This window comes from Phoca vitulina, unplaced genomic scaffold, assembly GCF_004348235.1.
Source record: "Phoca vitulina isolate PV1807 unplaced genomic scaffold, GSC_HSeal_1.0 scaffold101, whole genome shotgun sequence".
In the NCBI taxonomy this organism is placed as follows: domain Eukaryota; kingdom Metazoa; phylum Chordata; class Mammalia; order Carnivora; family Phocidae; genus Phoca; species Phoca vitulina.
Genome location: NW_022589804.1, coordinates 1,095,736 through 1,118,953, shown reverse-complemented (window position 1 = coordinate 1,118,953; position 23,218 = coordinate 1,095,736). Strand labels below are relative to the sequence as shown.

Below are 23,218 nucleotides of genomic sequence, written 5' to 3'. Positions count from 1 at the left end.
ACCTGAACAGACCTATAACCACTAAGGAAATTGAAGCAGTCATCAAAAATCTCCCAACAAACAAAAGCCCAGGGCCAGATGGTTTCCCAGGGGAATTCTACCAAACATTTCAAGAAGAATTAATACCTATTCTTCTGAAACTGTTCCAAACAATAGAAATGGAAGGAAAACTTCCAAACTCATTTTATGAGGCCAGCATTACCTTGATCCCCAAACCAGACAAAGACCCCATCAAAAAGGAGAATGACAGACCAATATCCCTGATGAACATGGATGCAAAAATTCTCACCAAAATACTAGCCAATAGGATCCAACAGTACATTAAAAGGATTATTCACCACGACCAAGTGGGATTTATCCCTGGGCTGCAAGGTTGGTTCAACATCCACAAATCAATCAACGTGATACAATACATTAACAAAAGAAAGAACAAGAATCATATGATCCTCTCAATAGATGCAGAAAAAGCATTTGACAAAGTACAGCATCCTTTCTTGATCAAAACTCTTCAGAGTATAGGCATAGAGGGTACATACCTCAATATCATAAAAGCCATCTATGAAAAACCTACAGCGAATATTATTCTCAATGGGGAAAAACTGAGAGCTTTCCCCCTAAGGGCAGGAACGCGGCAGGGATGTCCACTATCACCACTGCTATTCAACATAGTATTGGAAGTCCTAGGCACAGCAATCAGACAACAAAAAGAAATCAAAGGCATCCAAATTGGCAAAGAAGAAGTCAAACTCTCACTCTTTGCAGATGATATGATACTTTCTGTGGAAAACCCAAAAGACTCCACCCCAAGACTGCTAGAACTCATACAGGAATTCAGTAAAGTGGCAGGATATAAAATCAATGCACAGAAATCAGTGGCATTCCTATACACGAACAACAAGACAAAGGAAAGAGAAATTAAGGAGTTGATCCCATTTACAATTGCACCCAAAACCATCAGATACCTAGGAATAAATCTAACCAAAGAGGCAAAGGATCTGTAGTCAGAAAACTGTAAAATACTCATGAAAGGAATTGAGGAAGACACAAATAAATGGAAAAACGTTCCATGCTCATGGATTGGAAGAACAAATATTGTGAAGATGTCAATGCTACCTAGAGCAATCTACACATTCAATGCAATCCCTATCAAAATACCATCCACTTTTTTCAAAGCAATGGAAAAAATAATCCTAAAAGTTGTATGGAACCAGAAAAGACGCCGAATACCCAGAGGAATGTTGAAAAAGAAAAGCAAAGCTGGCGGCATCACAATTCCAGACTTCCAGCCCTATTACAAAGCTGTCATCATCAAGGCAGTATGGTACTGGCACAAAAACAGGCACATAGATCAATGGAACAGAATAGAGAGCCCAGAAATGGACCCTCAACTCTATGGTCAACTCATCTTTGACAAAGCAGGAAAGAATGTCCAATGGCAAAAAGACAGTCTCTTCAACAAATGGTGTTGGGAAAATTGGACAGCCACATGCAGAAGAATGAAACTGGACCATTTCCTTACACCACACACAAAAATAGACTCCAAATGGTTGAAAGACCTCAATGTGAGACAGGAGTCCATCAAAATCCTAAAGGAGAACACAGGCAGCAACCTCTTCGACCTCAGCCGCAGCAACTTCTTCCTAGAAACATCGCCAAAGGCAAGGGAAGCAAGGGCAAAAATGAACTATTGGGACTTCATCAAGATAAAAAGCTTTTGCAAAGCAAAGGAAACAGTCAACCAAAAGACAACTGACAGAATGGGAGAAGATATTTGCAAATGACATATCAGATAAAGGGCTAGTATCCAAAATCTATAAAGAACTCATCAAACTCAACACCCAAAGAACAAAGAATCCAATTAAGAAATGGGCAGAAGACATGAACAGACATTTTTCCAAAGAAGACATCCAAATGGCCAACAGACACATGAAAAAGTGCTCAATATCGCTCGGCATCAGGGAAATCCAAATCAAAACCTCAATGAGATACCACCTCACACCAGTCAGAATGGCTAAAATTAACAAGTCAGGAAATGACAGAGGTTGGCGGGGATATGGAGAAAGGGGAACTCTCCTACACTGTTGGTGGGAATGCAAGCTGGTGCAGCCACTCTGGAAAACAGTATGGAGGTTCCTCAAAAAGTTGAAAATAGAGCTACCATATGATCCAGCAATTGCACTACTGGGTATTTACCCCAAAGATACAAAAGTGGGGATCTGAAAGGGTACGTGCACCCTGATGTTTATTGCAGCAATGTCCACAATAGCCAAACTGTGGAAAGAGCCAAGATGTCCATCAACAGATGAATGGATAAAGAAGAAGTGGTATATATATACAATGGAATATTATGCAGCCATCAAAAGGAATGAAATCTTGCCATTTGCAACGATGTGGATGGAACTGGAGGGTATTATGCTGAGCGAAATAAGTCAAACAGAGAAAGACATGTATCATATGACCTCACTGATATGAGGAATTCTTAATCTCAGGAAACAAACTGAGGGTTGCTGGAGTGGGGGGTGGGGTGGGAGGGATGGGGTGACTGGGTGATGGACACTAGGGAGGGTATGTGCCCTGGTAAGCGCTGTGAATTGTGCAAGACTGTTGAATCTCAGATCTGAACCTCTGAAACAAATAATGCAATATATGTTAAGAAAGAAAAAAAAAAGAAGAAGAATGTAGCAGGAGGGGAAGAATGAACGGGGGGAAATAGGAGGGGTAGACGAACCATGAGAGACGATGGACTCTGAAAAACAAACTGAGGGTTCTAGAGGGGAGGGTGTTGGGAGGATGGGTTAGCCTGGTGATGGGTATTGAGGAGGGCACGTTCTGCATGGAGCACTGGGTGTTATGCACAAACAATGAATCATGGAACACTATATCTAAAACTAATGATGTAATGTATGGGGATTAACATAACAATAAAAAAATAAAAAAAAAAAGATGCTAAATGGTATAATCCAAAAAAAAAAAAAAAAAAAAAAGAAACAATGTCCTAAATGCACCCCATTACAGCATATTTGGAGGATTATGAATGAGACAGTGATGTTCTGTCTGATCCATTAAAGTCTCCCATTGAAATAGAGCTGAGACATTTCTTCACTATCTGATTTTGTGGAACTGGCTTGGGGGCATGACATGAAAACTCTTTGAATATTTGGAGTGTAGTCATCAAAGTTTATGAGCAAGTCCGAAGCTGATGTCAGTGCTATAGGTATGCTCACAAGAATAATAAATCCATGCGCAGATATCAGGGACTAGGTCTTGACTTGAGCCTACAGACTGAGCTCATTGGTTGACCTGCCCTATGAAGCCTTATGACAAATGTGAAATTTTCTGTGGCCCTGATAAAATGCTTGTATTCCCTGTTCCCCATGGGTATACTGAACAGCCAAAAAGAAGAAAACTATATATGAAAAGTCAGCTTATCTTGGCAAAGAGCCTGCTTGGAGAAATATTCTTCAAGTCTCTAGAAGAGAGAAGATATATAGCTTTCCTCTTGGCTGCATGACTTGGAACTAGCTGTCACTTAGCAGTTCAGCTTGTAACATGGTAACAGCTGCCTCAGGGACCAGCTCCAGTTCACCTCAATAACATGGAGACAAGCTAGAACCAAGGTGGCTGGTACATGGGTGGGCACATGGGGTGTGAGTTATGGACCAAGTCATGAAACCTCTTGGCAGGATCCACTGCAAACAGAGTGTAAGGACACCCTCTCCAAGCATGCATGTCAAGAATAAACTGTTGCTGGAAGAATACTTGTGATTTTACAGTGGGAGACCACAGGACCCTGATTGTGCCGATGTAAGGCAGAGTGAAGAGTAGCCCTGCTACAGCTCAGAATATCTTTTCAGTGACAATATCCCTCATGGATTAAAAGTCTCATGTGTAGAGTCACTTAAGAATTTAGAGTATGAGATAGATGTGAATTCTGGTAAGTTCTAGTTACCTAATGACTTCCCTGGAGGCTGATCCGTAATAATGAGTAAGTTCATATTTCTCAGGCTCCTCTATAAATAATGAAATGTGGAATTTCAGAGTAAAAGACAATTTAGTCCTCGAGAAAGGAGAATGTCCTCCAGCTAAAGGATAATAAAATAAAATGACTTATAACTTACTATAGGTACAGCAAACAATGTAACAGCACCTCAGCCCGATTTCTGAATTACCAGAAATGGAATTGTTCCTGTTTCAGAATAGTTCCATGGCCCATGAGGAGATCAGAGTACAGAGAATAACATGGAAAACATGTACAGAGAAACCACAGGGCTGGTTTTTGAGTTTCTACCATAATGTGAGGCTCCTGTCTCTAAGGGTGGGTCTCTGAAATGGAATGATCCCAAGAGCCTGTTTTGGAAGTCAGCATCAATATGTGTACCTGACCACAGAAAATAGGGCTCCCCTTCTCTATCTTTAATCCCTTTGTGATGTCGGAGCTGGCCAAATATGACCAGTAAGCCTAGATAACCACAAAGGAGAGAAACAGGCGCATCAGGATCAACGGATGACTGTTCAGGTGCTATTGTCTAGAGGAGAAAATATTGTCTAATAGTACCTTCCTGGAGAGTCTCCATTCTCATCAAATAAGATCATATCTCCAGAAACTCCAGTAAAATTGGTTTTCATCAGGGAATCCAAAAGTTTCCGTCCGTCGATTGGCTTCATTGCATCACAAAGGCCTGCATAGCCTGGACAGAGGGACATCTGCATGTTGTGGAGTCCATAGGCCATGGAATAGATCGCATTGATCACAAATCCCATTTTGGAATCTTGAACGTGATGTGTTCTCAGAGTCAGAGAACCTGTTGAGAAACAAATTATGGATTAACTATGAGATTTAATTCTACTATAGCTCTCTCCATGGATTCTGAATAATTGGAGAATTCACAGGAGCAATTTATCAGAGTTAGAACCAGAGTAAATGCAAAGATACAGGTGCCAGCATAGTATGCCTACTAATTGTCTTCTATTTCCAGGTTTTTCTCCCCTGAAAACCTTGAAGAACGACCTGAATTCCCAACAGTAACAAGGTTCACTTCCTCTATTACCAATCTCTGGAGATGGATGCAGGAGAGCACTGTATTTCTGTACCAGAAAATTTATCTTAAGGACAGATTAATCTCCTTAGTACTCAACTATGATAATATAACTCCTTGGAGTAGAAATCCACAACAAATCTCCAGTTTCCAAACTATTAAGTCCTAGCTTAGCAAACTAGATTTTCTACCATCTTGCCTCAACTTACCTGTTTGGATTTATCATGTACCACTTCCAACCTCAAAGCATATGCTCTCCATTTGGAAATTCTAAAATATAATCTAATATAATCTAACATTTATGCTCCATTAATTAATTAGTTATTGGAGTCTGAGCATACAAAAAGCTGTGTGGTTGATGATCTAGGGACAAAACAAAGGTGAATTGGGCATGGATTCTGCACTTAAGAAGAAACTTGTTCAATAATAGAGATAAATTATGTAACTATAGTGAAAGTTCAAAGGTGATATATCTGTAACACATGTGGAGGTAAAATCTATGGAGGCCCAAAGAGGGAGAGATCCCTTCCAATGGAGGGCTCTTGGGAAAGTTTCATTGAAGAACTAACTCTTGGTCTGGCTTACTGATTCAGTAAGTATGGAATGAGTGCCTGTTACTTCTGACTGCTCGGAACCTGCTGGGAATGAGGGACATAATGTTGAACAAGATAAATCTGATTCTTGCCCTAGAGTCTAGAGGGCACGTGAGCATCTAAGCAAGCCATTGCAGTGTGGTTTGATAAGTGTGGAGGCAGGACTGAGTTGGGAGGGGCACCAGATCCAGAAGCTCACTGATGCTAACTATTATGGCTGAGTATCAACTGGATGAAGAGTGGAGGGAAGAGTGTTTGAAGGTTCATAGATGAGATAGAGCATGCTGTGTTTGGGATGCTTTAAGAAGGGTGGCATGTCCAGAACATGACATGGGAGATGTGAGAATGGGGAGAGCTAAAGGAGCCGAGGAGGGAAGGACTGCTAAGCTACATTAAGATTGCTGCACTTTATCATCAGATCATTGGGATCCTTTGCAGTGTTTAACTAACAAGGGGCATGATCAGATTTCTATGTCAGGAAGATCAGTCTGGCTACAGTGTGGAGAAAGATTGAAAGGGCTGTGGGAGTGGAGCCAGAGAGACCTATGAAGAGGAGATGCAATGATCTGCATGATAGCTGAAGGTGGCCTTGCCTAGGGGGAGGCCATGGTTATGGGCATTATGGTCTAAGAGGCAGAATCTATTACCAGGCCTGGTGAGCGAAAAATGGGGAGGATTGACACACATAAGGAGAATATGGTAAGAAGGTGAAAGGAACAGCTAAAGTAAAGACAGAGTTTGTTATTTGGGGAAAAGTTTTCTGTCAGAGAGATAAAAAGGAATTTTCCAAAGTAGCATGGTTCTTCATGACTTTTCAAACTGAAGAGGCATATTATCCCACTTCTTCACATATCCCCAAATGCTGATACTTTGTTTCCCTGAGCAGAGAAACAGGGAAAACAGCTTGGCTCATCCTGACATAAGTCTAATATGGGGAATCCTGTTTCCATCTAAGGACTAGACACTGCACCCAGGCTACTTTCCAACCAATTCTTACAATTTCCTTCTCTACACAGGCTGTCTCAATACTTCCACATTTCCCCTCCTGCCAATGGAAACTGGATACTTCTAGGTACTAAGTCAAATACTTTGGGATCACTTTTCACTCCTCTTTTCTTCATACCTTCTCAACTCTTATTTGATATATCTTTAAAATATATCTAGAATTAAACTACTTCACACCCATCTACTTCTACCAGATTTATCATCTCCTGTCTGGATTACAGTGACAGTCTTTTGACTGGTCTCATTTTTACTTTTGCCTATCCTCCCCCACTCCAGCCAATTTTCAACACAATAGCCAGAAAAATTCCCTTAAAATGTAAATCAGATCATGACACTCTTCTGATCAAAATTTCTAGTGGCTTCTTTATTACTGAAAGTAAAAGCCACAGTCCTTGCAATGACCTTTGAAGACACACAGAAACTTGACTCATGGCGCTCCATCCCTCAACCTTCTGACTCCATCTCCTAACACTCTACATTTAAATGATTTCTCTCTAGCCACACTAACCTCCTTTCCGGTCTTCACCTATTCAGGGGTGCCCCTGCCTCTGGACCCTGTACTTGCTGTTCTTTCTACCCAGAATGCTCTGCCACAGAGATCTGCAGAATCTGTTTCCTCCTCAGTGCAGGTCTTTGCTCAAATATTATCCTCTTTGTGAGACCTTCTGGAGACATCCTGTCTAAATCTCATCTCCAATCCCCCTCCCGCCCCCCATACTCCCTACCGCCTTTCCTGGCAATATTTTTCTCCTTACCACCATCTAAAATGCTACATGTTTGTCTTTTTATTGTCTATCTCATCTACCCACTAAAATGTAAACTCTGTGAGGCCAGGGATTTTATTTCCAGTTTTGTTCACTACTCAGTGCCTAGACCAGTGTCTAGCACATAGTGGGTCCCCCCAAAATATCTGTTGAATAAAGAACTGTTCCTTCTAACTAGACTATTCCCTTCTATTTTCTTTTCCTTCTTGACCCCACTAACACGAATTCTATCCAGTTTTAAAGGTTCCAAGAACATTTCCTTCATGAGGACCACCATGATTGCAGATACTAAAATTAATCTCGTCCTTCCGAACTCCCTGTCACTTTCTCTATCTCTCTCTCTCTCAGGCACCCTGCACACCGTACTATAGAAATGTGGGCACACTTAGGGGAGGTAGAATTTGAAGCAACCATTCCCCATGTCAGTCCATCTCCTACCTTCCTCTAACGCCTTAAGTGGATGTGTTACTCACACATCACCTCAGCCTCCCAACCCACTATCAGAGGTCAGCAATAGTTGCTTCTATGGCTACTAGAGAGGTGGTGGTTTGATTCTCATTCTCTTATTTTTTTTTTCTCTTGTGAGCAGAGGAGGGAAATGCTTTATGTCTTCCTAGCTCTGTGACTTGGGCAAGTTACTTAAATTCTCTAAGATTCCATTTAATCATCTGTTAAATGGTGATAAGTCATAACTACCTCGCACAGCACCTGGCACAAGGTAGATGCTTTGTAAATAGTCACTGTACCAAAATGTAAATCATAACGATCTTTAGCCACTATGATGTGTGGTCAAGCCTTTGGAGAATGAAAGCAAGCCAAAGGTCTTGCCTGACAGGATGTGCAGTAGAGCTCTCAGGCAGTCATCTTTCCATGTGCCCTTCCTGATTTTTCTTTATGCCTTGTCTGTGATAGACAGCAACTGGCACAAAGGCAACATGTGAGCCTTATTCATTAGTAAATCAAATCACAGTGCTTAGGGCATGGTTACTGCACTGTTTGTTGAATTAAATGGGGGCAAGAATGAAAATTTGCATTTTTGTTTGGCTCTTTTCAAAATAATTTTTGCATACATCAGTGATGTGCTGCAATACTGTATTCATACTGCAGAGATAAAGAAACTGAGCTGTAGAGGGGGAGGAGGAAAGATGGTGGAGGAGTAGGGGACCCTATTTCAACTGGTCGCCGGAATTGAGCTGGATATCTACCAGACCACTACTGAGCACCCATGAAATCAGCCTGAGATGTAAGAAGATCTGGATCTCTACAAACAGAATATCGCAGACAGTTGGTTTCGAGGTACAAAGTGGGAGCCGTGATTCCACAGGCAGGTATTGGAGGATAAATGGCAGCGGGAGGGTGCCTGGCCGTGGGGATACTACACGGACAGGGCACAGACTCGCAGACTGGTAGCGGTGGGGAAAGGACTTTAGGGCAGCCCCTGGGTCAGGAACCGGAGCGGCGGGGTCGCACGTTCGAACTGGGAATGGCTGGTGGTTTTAGAAGCACAAAGGGCAGAGACATGCCCCGACCTGGAGGCGAGGACTGGGAGCACTGCGGAAAGGGGCACACAACCCAGGATGCTGTAGTTTATAGCAGCACGGACAGAAATGGAGACAGTGTGGCCTGGAGAGCCCACTGAAGAACAGACTGCGATCTCTCTGCTCTGAGGCAGAGGGTTGGAAACGGTCTCTTCTGCTCTGACTCGCGGAAGAGACGTGGAAAGCCGCCAGGGAAAGCCACCAGAGAACAAAAGCCCCCAAAACTGATTCCCACTGAGCCCATCCCCCACCACAGGGGGCCAGGGCAACTCCGCCCAAACAGGGCTGCCTGAGTAACAGCGTGGCAGGCCCCTCCCCCAAAAGACAGGCTGGGAAAACAAGAGGCCAGCAACCCTAAGGTCCCTAGAAAACAGGTGCATCTTGCTTAGGTTCTGGTCAATAATTTGGACTCTATACATTCCCTCAACCACTCAGCAGAAGGACTAGGAGGAGGAACCCCCAAAATAGAAGAGACTCAGAGATTATGACTTATGCTGCAGATTTACAAATGGATGCAGATATAACCAAGATGTCAGAGATGGAATTCAGGCTAGCAATTGTGACGACAATGGCTAGAATGGAGAAATCAATTAATGGCAACATAGTGTCTCTAAGGGCAGAAATGAAAGCTGAATTGGCAGAACTTAAAAATGCTATCAGTGAGATCCAATCCAATCTAGATAATCTAACAGCTAGGGTAAGTGAGGAAGAAGAACGAATAAGCGACCTGGAAGACAATATAATAGATAAAAAGGGAAAAGAGGAGGCCAGGGAAAAACAACTCAGAATCCATGAAAATAGAATCAGAGAAATAAGTGACCCCATGAAGCGTTCCAATGTCAGAATAGTTGGAATCCCAGAGGGAGTGGAGAGAGAGAGAGGACTAGAAGATGTATTTGAGCAAATCGTAGCTGAGAACTTCCCTAATCTGGGGAATGAAACAAACATTCAAGTCCTAGAGGCAGAGAGGACCCCTCCCAAGATCAAGGAAAACAGGCCAACACCCCGGCATGTAATAGTAAAACTTGCAAATCTTAGAACCAAGGAAACCATTTTAAGGGCAGTTAGGGGGATGAGATTCCTTATGTACAGAGGGAGGAACATCAGAATAATGTCAGACCTATCCCCAGAGACCTGGCAAGCCAGAAAGGCCTGGCAAGACATATTCAGGGTACTAAATGAGAAGAACATGCAGCCAAGAATACTTTATCAGGCAAGGCTGTCATTTAGAATGGATGGACAGATGCAGAGCTTCCACGACCAGCAGAAACTAAAAGAATATGTGACCACCAATCCGGCCCTGCAAGAAATATTAAGGGGGGTTCTATAAAAGGAGAAAGACCCCAAGAGTGATATACAACAGAAATTTACAGGGACAATCTATAAAAACAACGTCTTCACAGGCAACATGATGACAATTAATTCATATCTTTCAATAATCACTCTCAACGTGAATGGCCTAAATGCTCCCATAAAATGGCACAGGGTTGCAGATTGGATAAAAAGACAGGACCCATCCATATGCTGCCTACAAGAGACTCATTTTGAACCTAAAGATACATCCAGACTGAAAGTGAAGGGATGGAGACCATCTTCCATGCCAGCGGACCTCAAGAGAAAGCTGGGGTAGCAATTCTTATATCATACAAATTAGATTTTAAACTAAAGTCTGTAACTAGAGACACAGAAGGACACTATATCATTCTTAAAGGGTCTATCCAACAAGAAGATCTAACAATTGTAAATATCTTTGCCCCCAACATGGGAGCAGCCATTTACATAAGCCAACTGTTAACCAAAATAAAGAGTCATATTGATAAGAATACGTTAATTGTAGGAGACCTCAATACTCCACTCTCAGCAATGGACAGATCATCTAAGCAGAAAATCAACAAGGAAACAAGAGCTTTGAATGATACACTGGACCAGATGGACCTCATAGAATATACAGAACATTCCACCCTAAAACAACAGAATACTCATTCTTCTCAAGTGCACATGGAACTTTCTCCAGAAGAGACCGCATACTGGGTCACAACTCAGGTCTCAACCAATACCAAAAAGATTGAGATTATTCCCTGCATATTCTCAGACCACAATGCTTTAAAACTGGAACTCAATCACAAGAAAAAAATTGACAGAAATTCAAACACTTGGAAGCTAAAGACCACTCTGCTCAAGAATGTTTGGGTCAACCAGGAAATCAAAGAAGCACTTAAACAATTCATGGAAATCAATGAGAACGAAAACACATTGGTCCAAAACCTATGGGATACTGCAAAGGCGGTCCTAAGGGGGAAATACATAGCCATCCAAGCCTCACTCAAAAAAATAAAAAAATCCCGAATTCACCAACTAACTCTACACCTTAAAGAACTAGAGAAAAAGCAACAAACGATGCCTAAGCCACACTTTAGAAGAGAAATAATTAAAATTAGAGCAGAGATCAATGAATTAGAAACCAGAAACACATTAGATCAGATCAATGAAACTAGAAGTTGGTTCTTTGAAAGAATTAATAAGATCGATAGACCACTGGCCCGACTCATCCAGAAGAAAAGAGAAAGGACCCAAATTAATAAAATTATGAATGAAAGGGGAGAGATCACGACTAACACCAAGGAAATAGAAACAATTATTAGAAATTATTATCAACAACTATATGCCAATACACTGAGCAATCTGGATGAAATGGAGGCCTTCCTGGAAACCTATAAGCTGCCAAGACTGAAACAGGAAGAAATTGACAACCTGAACAGGCCAATAACCAGTAATGAGATTGAAGCAGTGATCAAAAACCTCCCCAAAAACAAGAGTCCAGGGCCTGATGGATTCCCTGGGGAATTCTACCAAACATTCAAAGAAGAAATAATACCTATCCTCCCGAAGCTGTTTCAAAAAATAGAAACAGAAGGAAAACTTCCAGACTCATTCTATGAGGCCAGCATTACCTTAATCCCCAAACCAGGCAAAGACCTCATCAAAAAAGAGAATTTCAGCCCGATATCCCTGATGAATATGGATTCCAAAATCCTCAACAAAATCCTAGCTAATAGGATCCAGCAATACATTAAAAGGATCATCCACCACGACCAAGTGGGATTTATCCCCAGGATGCAAGGGTGGTTCAACATTCGCAAATCAATCAATGTGATAGAACACATTAATAAGAGGGAGAAGAACCATATGGTCCTCTCAATTGATGCAGAAAAAGCATTTGACAAAATACAACATCGTTTCCTGATTAAAACTCTTCAGAGTATAGGGATAGAGGGAACATTTCTCAAGTTCATAAAATCCATCTATGAAAAACCCACAGCGAATATCATCCTCAATAGGGAAAAGCTGAGAGCCTTTCCCTTAAGATCAGGAACATTTCAAGGATGCCCACTCTTGCCACTATTGTTCAACATGGTACTAGAAGTCCTAGCAACAGCAATCAGACAACAAAAAAGAAGTAAAAGGTATTCAAATTGGCGAAGAAGAAGTCAAATTCTCTCTTTTCACAGACGACATGATACTTTATGTGGAAAACCCAAAAGACTCCACCCCCAAATTACTAGAACTCATACAGCAATTCAGTAATGTGGCAGGATACAGAATCAATGCACAGAAATCAGTTGCTTTCTTATACACTAACAACACAACTGTAGAAAGAGAAATTAGAGAAACGATTCCATTTACAATAGCACCAAAAACCATAAGATACCTCGGAATAAACCTAACCAAAGAGGTAAAGGATCTATACTCTAGGAACTACAGAACACTCATGAAAGAAATTGAAGACACAAAAAGATGGAAAAATATTCCATGCTCATGGATCGGAAAAATAAACATTGTTAAAATGTCTATGCTACCCAGAGCAATCTCTACCTTCAATGCCATCCCCATCAAAATTCCAATGACATTTTTCAACGTGCTGGAACAAAGAATCTTAAAATTTGTATGGAATCAGAAAAGACCCCGAATCGCCAAGGATATGTTGAAAAAGAAAAACAAAGCTGGGGGCATCACGTTGCCCGATTTCAAGCTATATTACAAAGCTGTGATCACCAAGACAGCATGGTACTGGCACAAAAACAGACATATAGACCAATGGAACAGAATAGAGAGCCCAGATATAGACCCTCAACTCTATGGTCAAATAATCTTTGACAAGGCAGGAAAAAACATGCAATGGAAAAAAGACAGTCTCTTCAATAAATGGTGCGGGATAATTGGACAGCCACATGCAGAAGAATGAAACTCGACCATTCTCTAACACCATTCACAAAGATAAACTCAAAATGGCTGAAAGACCTCAATGTGAGACAGGAATCCATCAAAATCCTAGAGGAGAATATAGGCAGTAACCTCTTTGACATCACCCACAGCAACTTCTTTCAAGATACATCTCCAAAAGCTAGTGAAACAGAAGCAAAAATGAACTTTTGGGACTTCATCAAGATAAAAAGCTTCTGCACAGCAAAGGAAACAGTCAACAAAACAGAGAGGCAACCCACAGAATGGGAGAAGATATTTGCAAATGGCACTACAGATAAAGGGCTGGTATCTAAGATCTATAAAGAACTTCTCAAACTGAACCCCCAAAAACCAAATAAGTCAAAAAATGGGCGGAAAATATGAAAAGACACTTCTCTGAAGAAGACATACAAATGGCTAACAGACACATGAAAAAATGTTCATCATCATTAGCCATCAGGGAAATTCAAATCAAAACCACATTGAGATACCACCTTACACCAGTTAGAATGGCAAAAATGGACAGGTCAAGAAACAGCAAATGTTGGAGAGGTTGTGGAGAAAGGGGAACCCTCTTACACTGTTGGTGGGAATGCAAGTTGGTACAGCCACTTTGGAAAACAGTGTGGAGGTTCCTCAAAAAATTAAAAATAGAGCTACTCTATGACCCAGCAATTGCACTCCTGGGTATTTACCCCAAAGACACAGATGTAGTGAAAAGAAAGGCCATATGCACCCCAATGTTCATAGCAGCAATGTCTGCAATAGCCGAAGTGTGGAAAGATCCGAGATGCCCTTCAACAGATGAATGGATAAAGAAGATGTGGTCCATATATACAATGGAATATTACTCAGCCATCAGAAAGGATGAATACCCAACTTTTACATCAACATGGATGGGACTGGAGGAGATTATGCTAAGTGAAATAAGTCAAGCAGAGAAAGTCAATTATCATATGGTTTCACTTATTTGTGGAACATAAGGAATAGCATGGAGGACATTAGGAGAAGGAAGGGAAAAATGAAGGGGGCGGGAATCGGAGGGAGAGATGAACCGTGAGAGATGATGGACTCTGAGAAACAAACAGGATTTTAGAGGGGAGGGGGGAGGGGGGATGGGTTAGCCCGGTGATGGGTATTAAGGAGGGCACGTACTGCATGGAGCACTGGGTGTTATACGAAAACAATGGATCGTGGATCACCACATCAAAAACCAAGGATGTATTGTATGGTGACTAACATAACATAATAAAAAAAAAAGCAAAAAAAAAAAAAAGAAACTGAGCTGTAGACAGTTTAAGTACATTTTCCAAGGTTATGCAGATAAAATCAGAAGTAGACACGAATTTCTAACACCAAGATTGGTGCCCTTTTTGCTATACTATATCACTTTCAGTAGAAATACTCTCTGCATAATATTACTGTATCACCTTTAAAAACATTTTTTTTTAAAGATTTTATTTATTTATTTGACAGAGAGAGACACAGCGAGAGAGGGAACACAAGCAGGGTGAGTGGGAGAGGGAGAAGCAGGCTTCCCACGGAGCAGGGAGCCCGATGCGGGGTTTGATCCTAGGACTCTGGAATCATAACCTGAGCCGAAGGCAGACACTTAACGACTGAGCCACCCAGGTGCCCCTAAAATTTTTGTAATTAAGAGATAAAGTGAGGGGAAAAAAAAACTGGTAACAAGATTGGATCTTTCCTGGAAAGTGTTATGTTTATGTTCCCTTGAATAATGCCCACTAGCGCTGCCTAAAACCTGGGCCCAGGGACATACAAAGGGGCTGACCAAAAGCAAGAGCTCAAAAACCAAAGGACACACTGGTTGTGCACAGTCTGTTGTATTATTTGTTGTTACTGGGCATCTGGAAACAACTGGCCTGTTTGGACAGCATTAGGGTCTTGGGGAAGTTCTTGGTAACTGTTTTCCCTTGTCATTGGAAATACCAAAGGATCGCAAATTCAAAAACAAACAAAGCCTGCCAGAAGAAAACTAATGTAAATTTAACCTTTGTAATTTCTCCTTAAGTCATTTTGATGCATGAATTTTTAAAGAAAAACATCTTAATCTGTTTTAGCATTCTGGATGCAACAGGGGGTCAATTAATAGAAATTCAAGTCTAAATTCTGCCTATACCACTTCACCTGGGTACCAGCCTTTTTCCTCCATTAGAAGCAGCAGCTCAAGGCTGAGTTATCACCTTTTGGTAGCTGAGAGAGCTCGGGCACAATGTGTGACAACAAAATAAATGTGTGACAACAAAATAAATACTTTAAAAATGCTTTAACTTCATAAAATTCAATGAGTTTTAGGAGCTTTTTCCACAATAGATGAAGAAATTAAGGAAATCAAGATGGTTGTTAAGAGCTGGCAAGCCTAGCTTTTTGTGCAAGGGGTAGTGGTAGCTGTATTTAAAAGCAATTAATGCGATAGACTCAGTATTTGTATGTGTGTGGGGAAATTTGGTTAATTAAGGAATTCTTCTGCCTCTTATTTCTTCAGGCTTTGATCTCTGTCTATACCTACCTGCTCCCTAACTCCACACACATCAGAAGGGGGTGAATCTGCAAGATTCCTTACTTTGTGTTAGAGATGCATGCCAACTACTAGGAGCAGCAGAGCATAGTGGATTTAGAGTACAGATTCTGGAACCAGGCAGCAGGTTAGGATCACAGCTCTGCCTGCTACTTACTAGCTGTGTGACTTTGGCTTAGGCCATGAACCTCTCTGTGCCCAGAAAAAAATGGGTTTAATAATCCTATCTAATAGATGTATACAAGGATTAACTGAGTTTATATTTATAAAACACTTGATAAAATGATTTATATTACTTGGTCCCTGATCCAAGTTCTGTTACAAATGATCTGGTTTGTTTCTTTACGTTCAAAATATAAAGATCTAGAAGAAGCATGTTGCCAAGCAGAGAGGCATTTGCTGGTGCAAGTGTGCCTAGCGTGTTTTTGAGGAATAAAAGAAAGGCCAAAACAGTGAGTAAGGGGAAGACAAGTAGGATATGAGCTAAGGGAGCTAGACAAGGGCTGTATGATATAGAATTTTGGAGTGTTTCTATAAAAGAAATATCATTACTTTGAGGATGGAAGATTGAAAGAGAGTGGGAAAACCTAGGGAGTATGGAAATAGGAGCTAAGAGACAAGGGCACCTTAGTCTAGGATAGGATTCTAAGTATATTTCAGAAGCAGGGAGAATAGGATGTGTTAGTCAATTGGTTGTGAACTACTAAAGAAAAAGAAGAATCAAGGGTTAATTCAGGTTTTCATTTTAAGCAACCAGGTGGATTAGAGTGCCTTTGAGGTGTGAGAAATAGGTCAATGGGGGTGGGGAATCCAAAGTGCTGTGCAGGGTGTGTTGAACAGGGAGATGAGTCAGTGGCCAACGTGACAGACCAGGCAACAGACCCTGGTGGCTTAGATGAGGGTGATAGCAGTAGAGATGGTGAGAAGTGTTCAGATTCGGGGCCCACTTTGAAAACAGAACTGTCATGAGCAGCTGACTGATTGGATCTATCTCATTCATCAGACTCCTTCTTCTTTTTTTTTTTTTTTTAAAGATTTTATTTATTTATTTGAGAGAGAGAGAATGAGAGAGAGCAAGTACATGAGAGGGGGGAGGGTCAGAGGGAGAAGCAGACTCCCCGCCGAGCAGGGAGCCCGATGCGGGACTCGATCCAGGGACTCCAGGATCATGACCTGAGCCGAAGGCAGTCGCTCAACCAACCGAGCCACCCAGGCGCCCCTCATCAGACTCCTTCTTGAGTTCCTGGCACCACACTATTTTACTAGCTGTATAGTGTTTCCTTGTGTGGATATAGCATGGTTTATTTTTTATTAGTTCCAGAACTAATTATATAATTAGTAATTATATAATTTCTTACTTGGGTTACTGCAATAGCCTCCTAACAGGTATTACTGCCTCCCAGTAGAGTGGTCTTTCTAAAGCACAAAACTGATTTTATTAGTCTCCTTTTAAAACTATTCAGTTGATAACCAAATTATACCCTAAATACCTTGTCCTGACTTTCAAGAACTTTCTATTCTGCCCTTGATTTACCCCTCAATTCTGATCCATGATACTCTATATACACCAGATATTTGGAACTTCTTGTAGCCACATAATAAACTCTTCTCCCTTGTATCTGGGCCTCTGTGCATTTCACTCTATATATCTGGAACCTACTTTCCTGCAGATTTCCTACTTATTAATTTGTGTGGGTCTAAGACTCACTTCCACTCAGAAATTGGTCACGACCCTCCTCCAGTTCAGAATTAAGGATTTGCTCTGCTCTCCCACAGCACCAATGCTGGCGTTTATCACACACTGAACCCCCTAATACACAAATTGCCTGTTTACCTATACGTCTCTAGTCTAGACTTAAGGCTCTGCTTTGTTCTCTTGTGGCACCGGTAGTGACCTCTGGCCGGTTTTTAGTACACTCTGGACTCCCCAACGACAAAGATTTTGTGTCATTCAGAATGTAGCCCTTGTGCCAAGCACAGCACCTGACACATAAATGACACTATTAATAGATGTTAAGTACATGAATGAGGGCTGATGAATGACAGGATGTCTCATGGGCTGTCACCAAATACCAGATCTGGTCTTCAGATTGTCAAATCAGTGGACTAGAGCAATCATTCCTTTGTTCAAGAGCACTAGACATCACCTCATAAAACTACATGAGAAAAATTCTGGCCCAGTCAAGATTAAGATGGAGTAAGTCCTCTCCATCCAGGTTCTCCCATTGAATGTAGCTAAAAGCCCGAGGCAGAATGAGTGGGAGCAGCTTTCAGAGGATTCTTTTTTTTTTTTACATTTTTATTTTATTTTATTATGTTATGTTAATCACCATACATTACATCATTATTTTTTGATGTAGTGTTCCATGATTCATTGTTTGCGTATAACACCCAGTGCTCCATTCAGTACGTGCCCTGAAAAGCAAATGGTAACAGGTGGATTGGGGAAGGAAACCAGAATTTAAAACACCACTGAAGCATGCATGAGATTCTTGGGTCCTTTCCCTCCCGTATTTCCAGGCTCAGTTGCAAAGGTGGCCCAAAACACGGAACCGTGCACTAGTTCGAGGCTCAGGCAGAAAGAGCTCCAAGAGAAGCCCTCTGTTTCTGGTCAAGTGTGGAAAGGGGCACCTCACAAATCAGAGAGAGTGGAGGAAATTCCATTTTTGTTTTTTATTTGTCTGTTTTCCTGTGGGAGTCCCAGGGCAGCCCTGCAGAGGTGGTGGTGGCAAAGGCCACCATGGCTGGGTAAGCTCCTGTCCCTCTCAGGGTGGGATCCCTACTGTATGACCAAAGGAACTGTGTCCTTAGAGTATGGGCAAATGCTCTTTTCCTTTCTCTAGCCTCTCCCCACGTGACTCCCATGGCAATCCAGCCAAAGGAACAGGTGAGGGACAGAGGTAGAGACGAAAGCCTCAGATTTCTACCCACCAGGACCAGGACAGGATGGGAGAGGCTGAAAAATGTCAGGGAGACTGGGGAGCGGGAGATACCGGTGTAGAAAGGTCGGTCTCTAGAGCCAGACTGAGCTGAGGGGGGAGCTCAGGACAGTGATCCTACAAAGTTAAATGTGAACTCCTGGGCTCGCCCCTGATTTGTGCAGGCATAGATTTGACCCTAGTTAGCCGACCAAAGTTTAGAGACGTGAACTCTGGGATAGAACACTGCCTGGGTGCAAGCCCGGCCACTCAGTGAAGCACATGAGCAATAAACTCTGAAAGCAGCACAGAGGCTTTGAAAACTGGGCTGACGGTGGAACCAAAGCCCACAGAAGGTGGGTTCCAACTTGTAGCCTGACGCTAACCAGGCTGATTTCTGGTTTTGTTTTGTTAATCAACTTTCTCTAGAAGATAACATTATATATGAAAATATCCAGATTCACGAGATTATACATGGACTATGGGGATTGTCTGCAATCATTTGGAAGAGCTGTAAGGGTCCCAACCACCTTTTACTGTTCTTCTGTCTACATTTTCAAACTCCTTACTCTCTGTTGGTTGACACGGCCTTTCTTTAGATGTCTTAATAGAATTCGGAGCTCTATTCAATTCCTTTGTTCTTGCTGCTTAGGCCCTAAGAGAAATTCTGGATCTTACTTAATTTATTCATTGATTCATTCAGAGATTAATTAAGTTATTGATTAAACAGACATTTATTGAGTCCATACTATACGTCAGACCCTGTGATGGATGCTGATGAGACAAACATGAGTAACAGTATTTCTGTCCTCAGAAACACTTAGCACATAACCTATGGGCTCAGTGATAGAAGTTTTTGGGGACCCAAAGAGTTTGACTTTATTTGGAAAATGTTAAGGTCCAGAGCACACATAGTAAAACAGCTCATTTTATTTAGACTTCTTTTCACGTCCACTAAGCAGCAGGAAAGAGAGGGCATGTTCATTAGTTGGCATGTTGATGCACGAAAGAACTGGACTTTATTCAACAGTATTTGCTTTGTTTGAGGATTATTTCTTAGGGTCTACTATGGGCCCGCCCAACATGGGCATGAGAATCTGTGCCAATCCAAACTAGACAGCTACTCCCAGGCAGGAGCCACCTCACAGCGCCTGCACAGAAGAAATGGAAGCAAGGGAAGAGAGGCAGTGCCCTTTTTATTTCTCTTCTCAAAACTGGATCTCAGATTTTGCACACTTAACATTCAATCCTAATTTTACTATTGTTTAATCAAATGAGAAGACTCCAAAAGGATTAGCAGAAACTGAAATCCTCCAATCTGTGATTACAATTTAATTTTACAGTGCTCAAAACATGTTCTTTAATTCATCTGGGGAATTGGAACATTGAGGCTTAGTAGCTGCTAAACAAAGGGAAATCAGAATGTCTTCACAATGCAGAATCAGAGAAGATACAAGGGACTCCAGAAAGCATCTAGTCTAGAAGGGACAGAGAGGAAGCCCTTGGGCTGAACTGGCCTTTAGATATGTTTTGTTTGGCTAAATACTATTTTGTGGAAATTTTACAGGAGAATCCAGCTCAGTAGACTCTCTTGAAAAAAACTAGAAGATGTCACAATACTGGCTTCACATTCTCACATGGTAAATGCTTCTCCCTCCTATATCATCTCTTTGGCCCCTATACCCCTCTGATCTTGGGAACTGCTAATATGGTCCAATAAACTCATTTTATAGATGGAGAAATAAGGCCATGGGAGGGAAAAGGATATCCCTAAAGGCATACCTTTGGTTAATGGCAGCTGGCCCCAGACCTCTTGTGCTTAAACTTTTGGACTAGTGTTATTTTCATAGGGGAGGCAAAGGAAACCATGATTTAAAATTCTTTACAGCAAACTGACCCATGACCATAGAGTAATGAAACTGGTAACATTTATTTAAAAAAAAAAATTAAAAAATCCCAAGTCAACTCTTTACATTAGCCCTTAAACCTAGACACCAAAACACTTTTGGATTGTCCTCATTATTTCTTCTATACCCACCAGTAGGGGAAGGAGTATAAAGGGAAGGAAGATGTAAGGGAAGGGATTCAAGTATTTTCTAGGAAGGAGATTATAAATCTGGAAGATGTCATGTGATAACATACTGTAAATTGCAAAGAAAAAGAAATAGCAGGGAAACAAATTCTCCCTGATGTCATTTATTTTCTGAATCTACTCACTCCTTATGCATACGGCAAATGGATTCCAGTTATACTCAGTGGCTGACATAATCATTTGCTTTCACTGTGACAGAAGGGCAGGACATCCCCCAAGCCAGAATTAAATCTTTTGTTGTTACGTGCTCCCACAGAAATGTATTTATACCTCTATTACAACACATATACTTTCTGCCATGCATTAGAATTACCTATGTGCTTGTCTGTGCCCATCACAGAGTATTAGCTACATGAAGGCTAAAACTGTCTTGTGTACATTGTATGCTCCACAGTTCCTAATGCTGTGGCATAGAGTGAGCAACCCATTCCTTCATTTAACATTTACTAAACACCTATTTTGCGCAAAAAGTCTCAAAAGATACACAAGATTCAGAGATTAGTTCATATGAGGCAATGAGTTCTATGCAGATGGGGCCCACATTGATCTTACTTTCCAGTGCCCAGAACAGTGTTCGATGTTGTCAATAATGATGAGTCATATCAATGATGGAGGAATATGAACAGACCTCCTGTATGGAACTTAATATATGGTGGACCAGAGACATGTATGTTCTAATGAAGATACAGCTAGCTTCTTGGGAGCAGAGGTTAAGATTAATAAAATAAAGTACAGGTTAAGTGATCTGGGGCTTGGATCAGAGATTAGTGATACCGGGAAGGAAAGAAATAGTCTACAAAAGGCCTGGATTGGACTGCCGACATCACATAACTCATTGATGCTCTTTCCTAACACTGTGGCTTTCCTGTGCCAGGAAGCCTGGCAACACTGGCACCCTAGAGCTATATCCATACACATGTAGGGACACCACTTTCCAATACCTGCTGAGGCTCCAATTTATAACTGTGCCTGAAATTCAGGCAGTTGACCTCTAAATGTTCATACTGAAATGCAAATGAATGCAGCAGCTGGAAAAAGAAGACACGCCTTCAGGGAGCTACAGAAATTCAACAGGGATTGCATACTTTTATGTGCGGAACACTAAATTTTAAGTTTAAATGATTCACCGTGAACAGCCGGTTGGCAGCCCTCTGATGGATGTGTTATTTCAGATAGTGTATCTCTTCCATTCACATTACAGTATTTTGAGGAACTTCCATATGGTGTGTAAATGAAGGAAGACTTCAACAGGGATATGAAGGCTGGTGGTTATATTATTTAAAAGAGTACATGGCAAAGAGCCATGGCATTACATTCTCCTTACTATACTAAGACCAAACTCCTAGGCCGGAGCTTTCCACTTGGCCTACCTGTCTGTCCATCTTCGATGTCACCATTCTCTTCCATTTGAACTGTTTCACAATATTTCCTAAAGATGTGGCATTCTCATCTCTATCTAATGTGCTTCCGATCACATTTGAAAACACAGTTTAGTGATCTCTCTACTGTGAAGCCTTGCTAGAATTTCCCAGTAGAGTTGAATAATTCTTTTTTTCAGGGCTTCGTCATTTGGAAAATAAGGAAAATAATACCTTCTTGTCGAGTTGTAAGAATTAGAGACAATACATATTGAAGTCATGACCCCATAATAGGTACCAAATACTACCAGAAGCTCTTGGCTGGTGGTGTTGTCTATCTAATACAGTTTATATAAAAGAGGTTACTAGATTATTCAAGGGTATTTGTAAATTAGTGCTCCCCATCTTTGAAAATTTGAGAATTACTATACTTTTTAATTTGCAAAGTGTCCCAGAGTTTACACTTCTGAAAGTAAGGAATGCTAAAAATTTAAATTTCATTAAGACTTTTACATCTAATTAAAAATAACATGCTAAGTGGAAACCCCATCTCCTATAAGAAGCACTGTGATTGAAATGAAGTAGAAAATTGAAAAAATGAATTACAGTTCAGCATATAAACCTTCTTTATAAGCAAAATGCAGTTCACAAATTGTCCATGTGGAAGATTAATTATCCTGTCTAATACCAGAGATTTGATTAGAATAGAAAGATTTGATAGACATTGGATCATGTTTATCAGAAACTATGAAGCTCCCTCTGTGAGTGTGCTATTTACTGTACTGCTAGTACTAGCTTCTTCATTATAGATATTGCATTAAAATCACATTAATGCCACTTTCAACCGTGACAATGATTATTTTCTATAAACCATTTTATTTTGAAATATTTTCAAAAACAGGCATTAATGGAGAGGAGATGGGAGAAGAAAGTATCCTACAATGCTGGATACTAGGTGCTTTATCTTCATTATCTCATTTAACCCTCACTGCAGACATATGAGCTAAACATTATTTTCTGCCTTTGTTTAGATGAGACACTTTGGACTCGGAGATTTAAAATGCCCAAAGACATAGAGCTGAAATGTAGTAAATGGAATTGTAAATGCAGTAAAGTGGAATTTCAGACTCAGA

General features: G+C 41.1%; 1 protein-coding gene across 1 annotated transcript in view; it reads right to left on the bottom strand.

The window, feature by feature from the left end:
- The window catches only part of GRM5 (glutamate metabotropic receptor 5), a 552,707-nt gene that overhangs the window by 104,952 nt on the left and 424,537 nt on the right, over positions 1-23,218 (bottom strand). Inside the window, exon 5 of the mRNA XM_032397660.1 lies at positions 4,556-4,802. Coding sequence (XP_032253551.1) covers positions 4,556-4,802 — 247 coding nt within the window. The remainder of the gene's footprint in view (positions 1-4,555; positions 4,803-23,218) is intronic.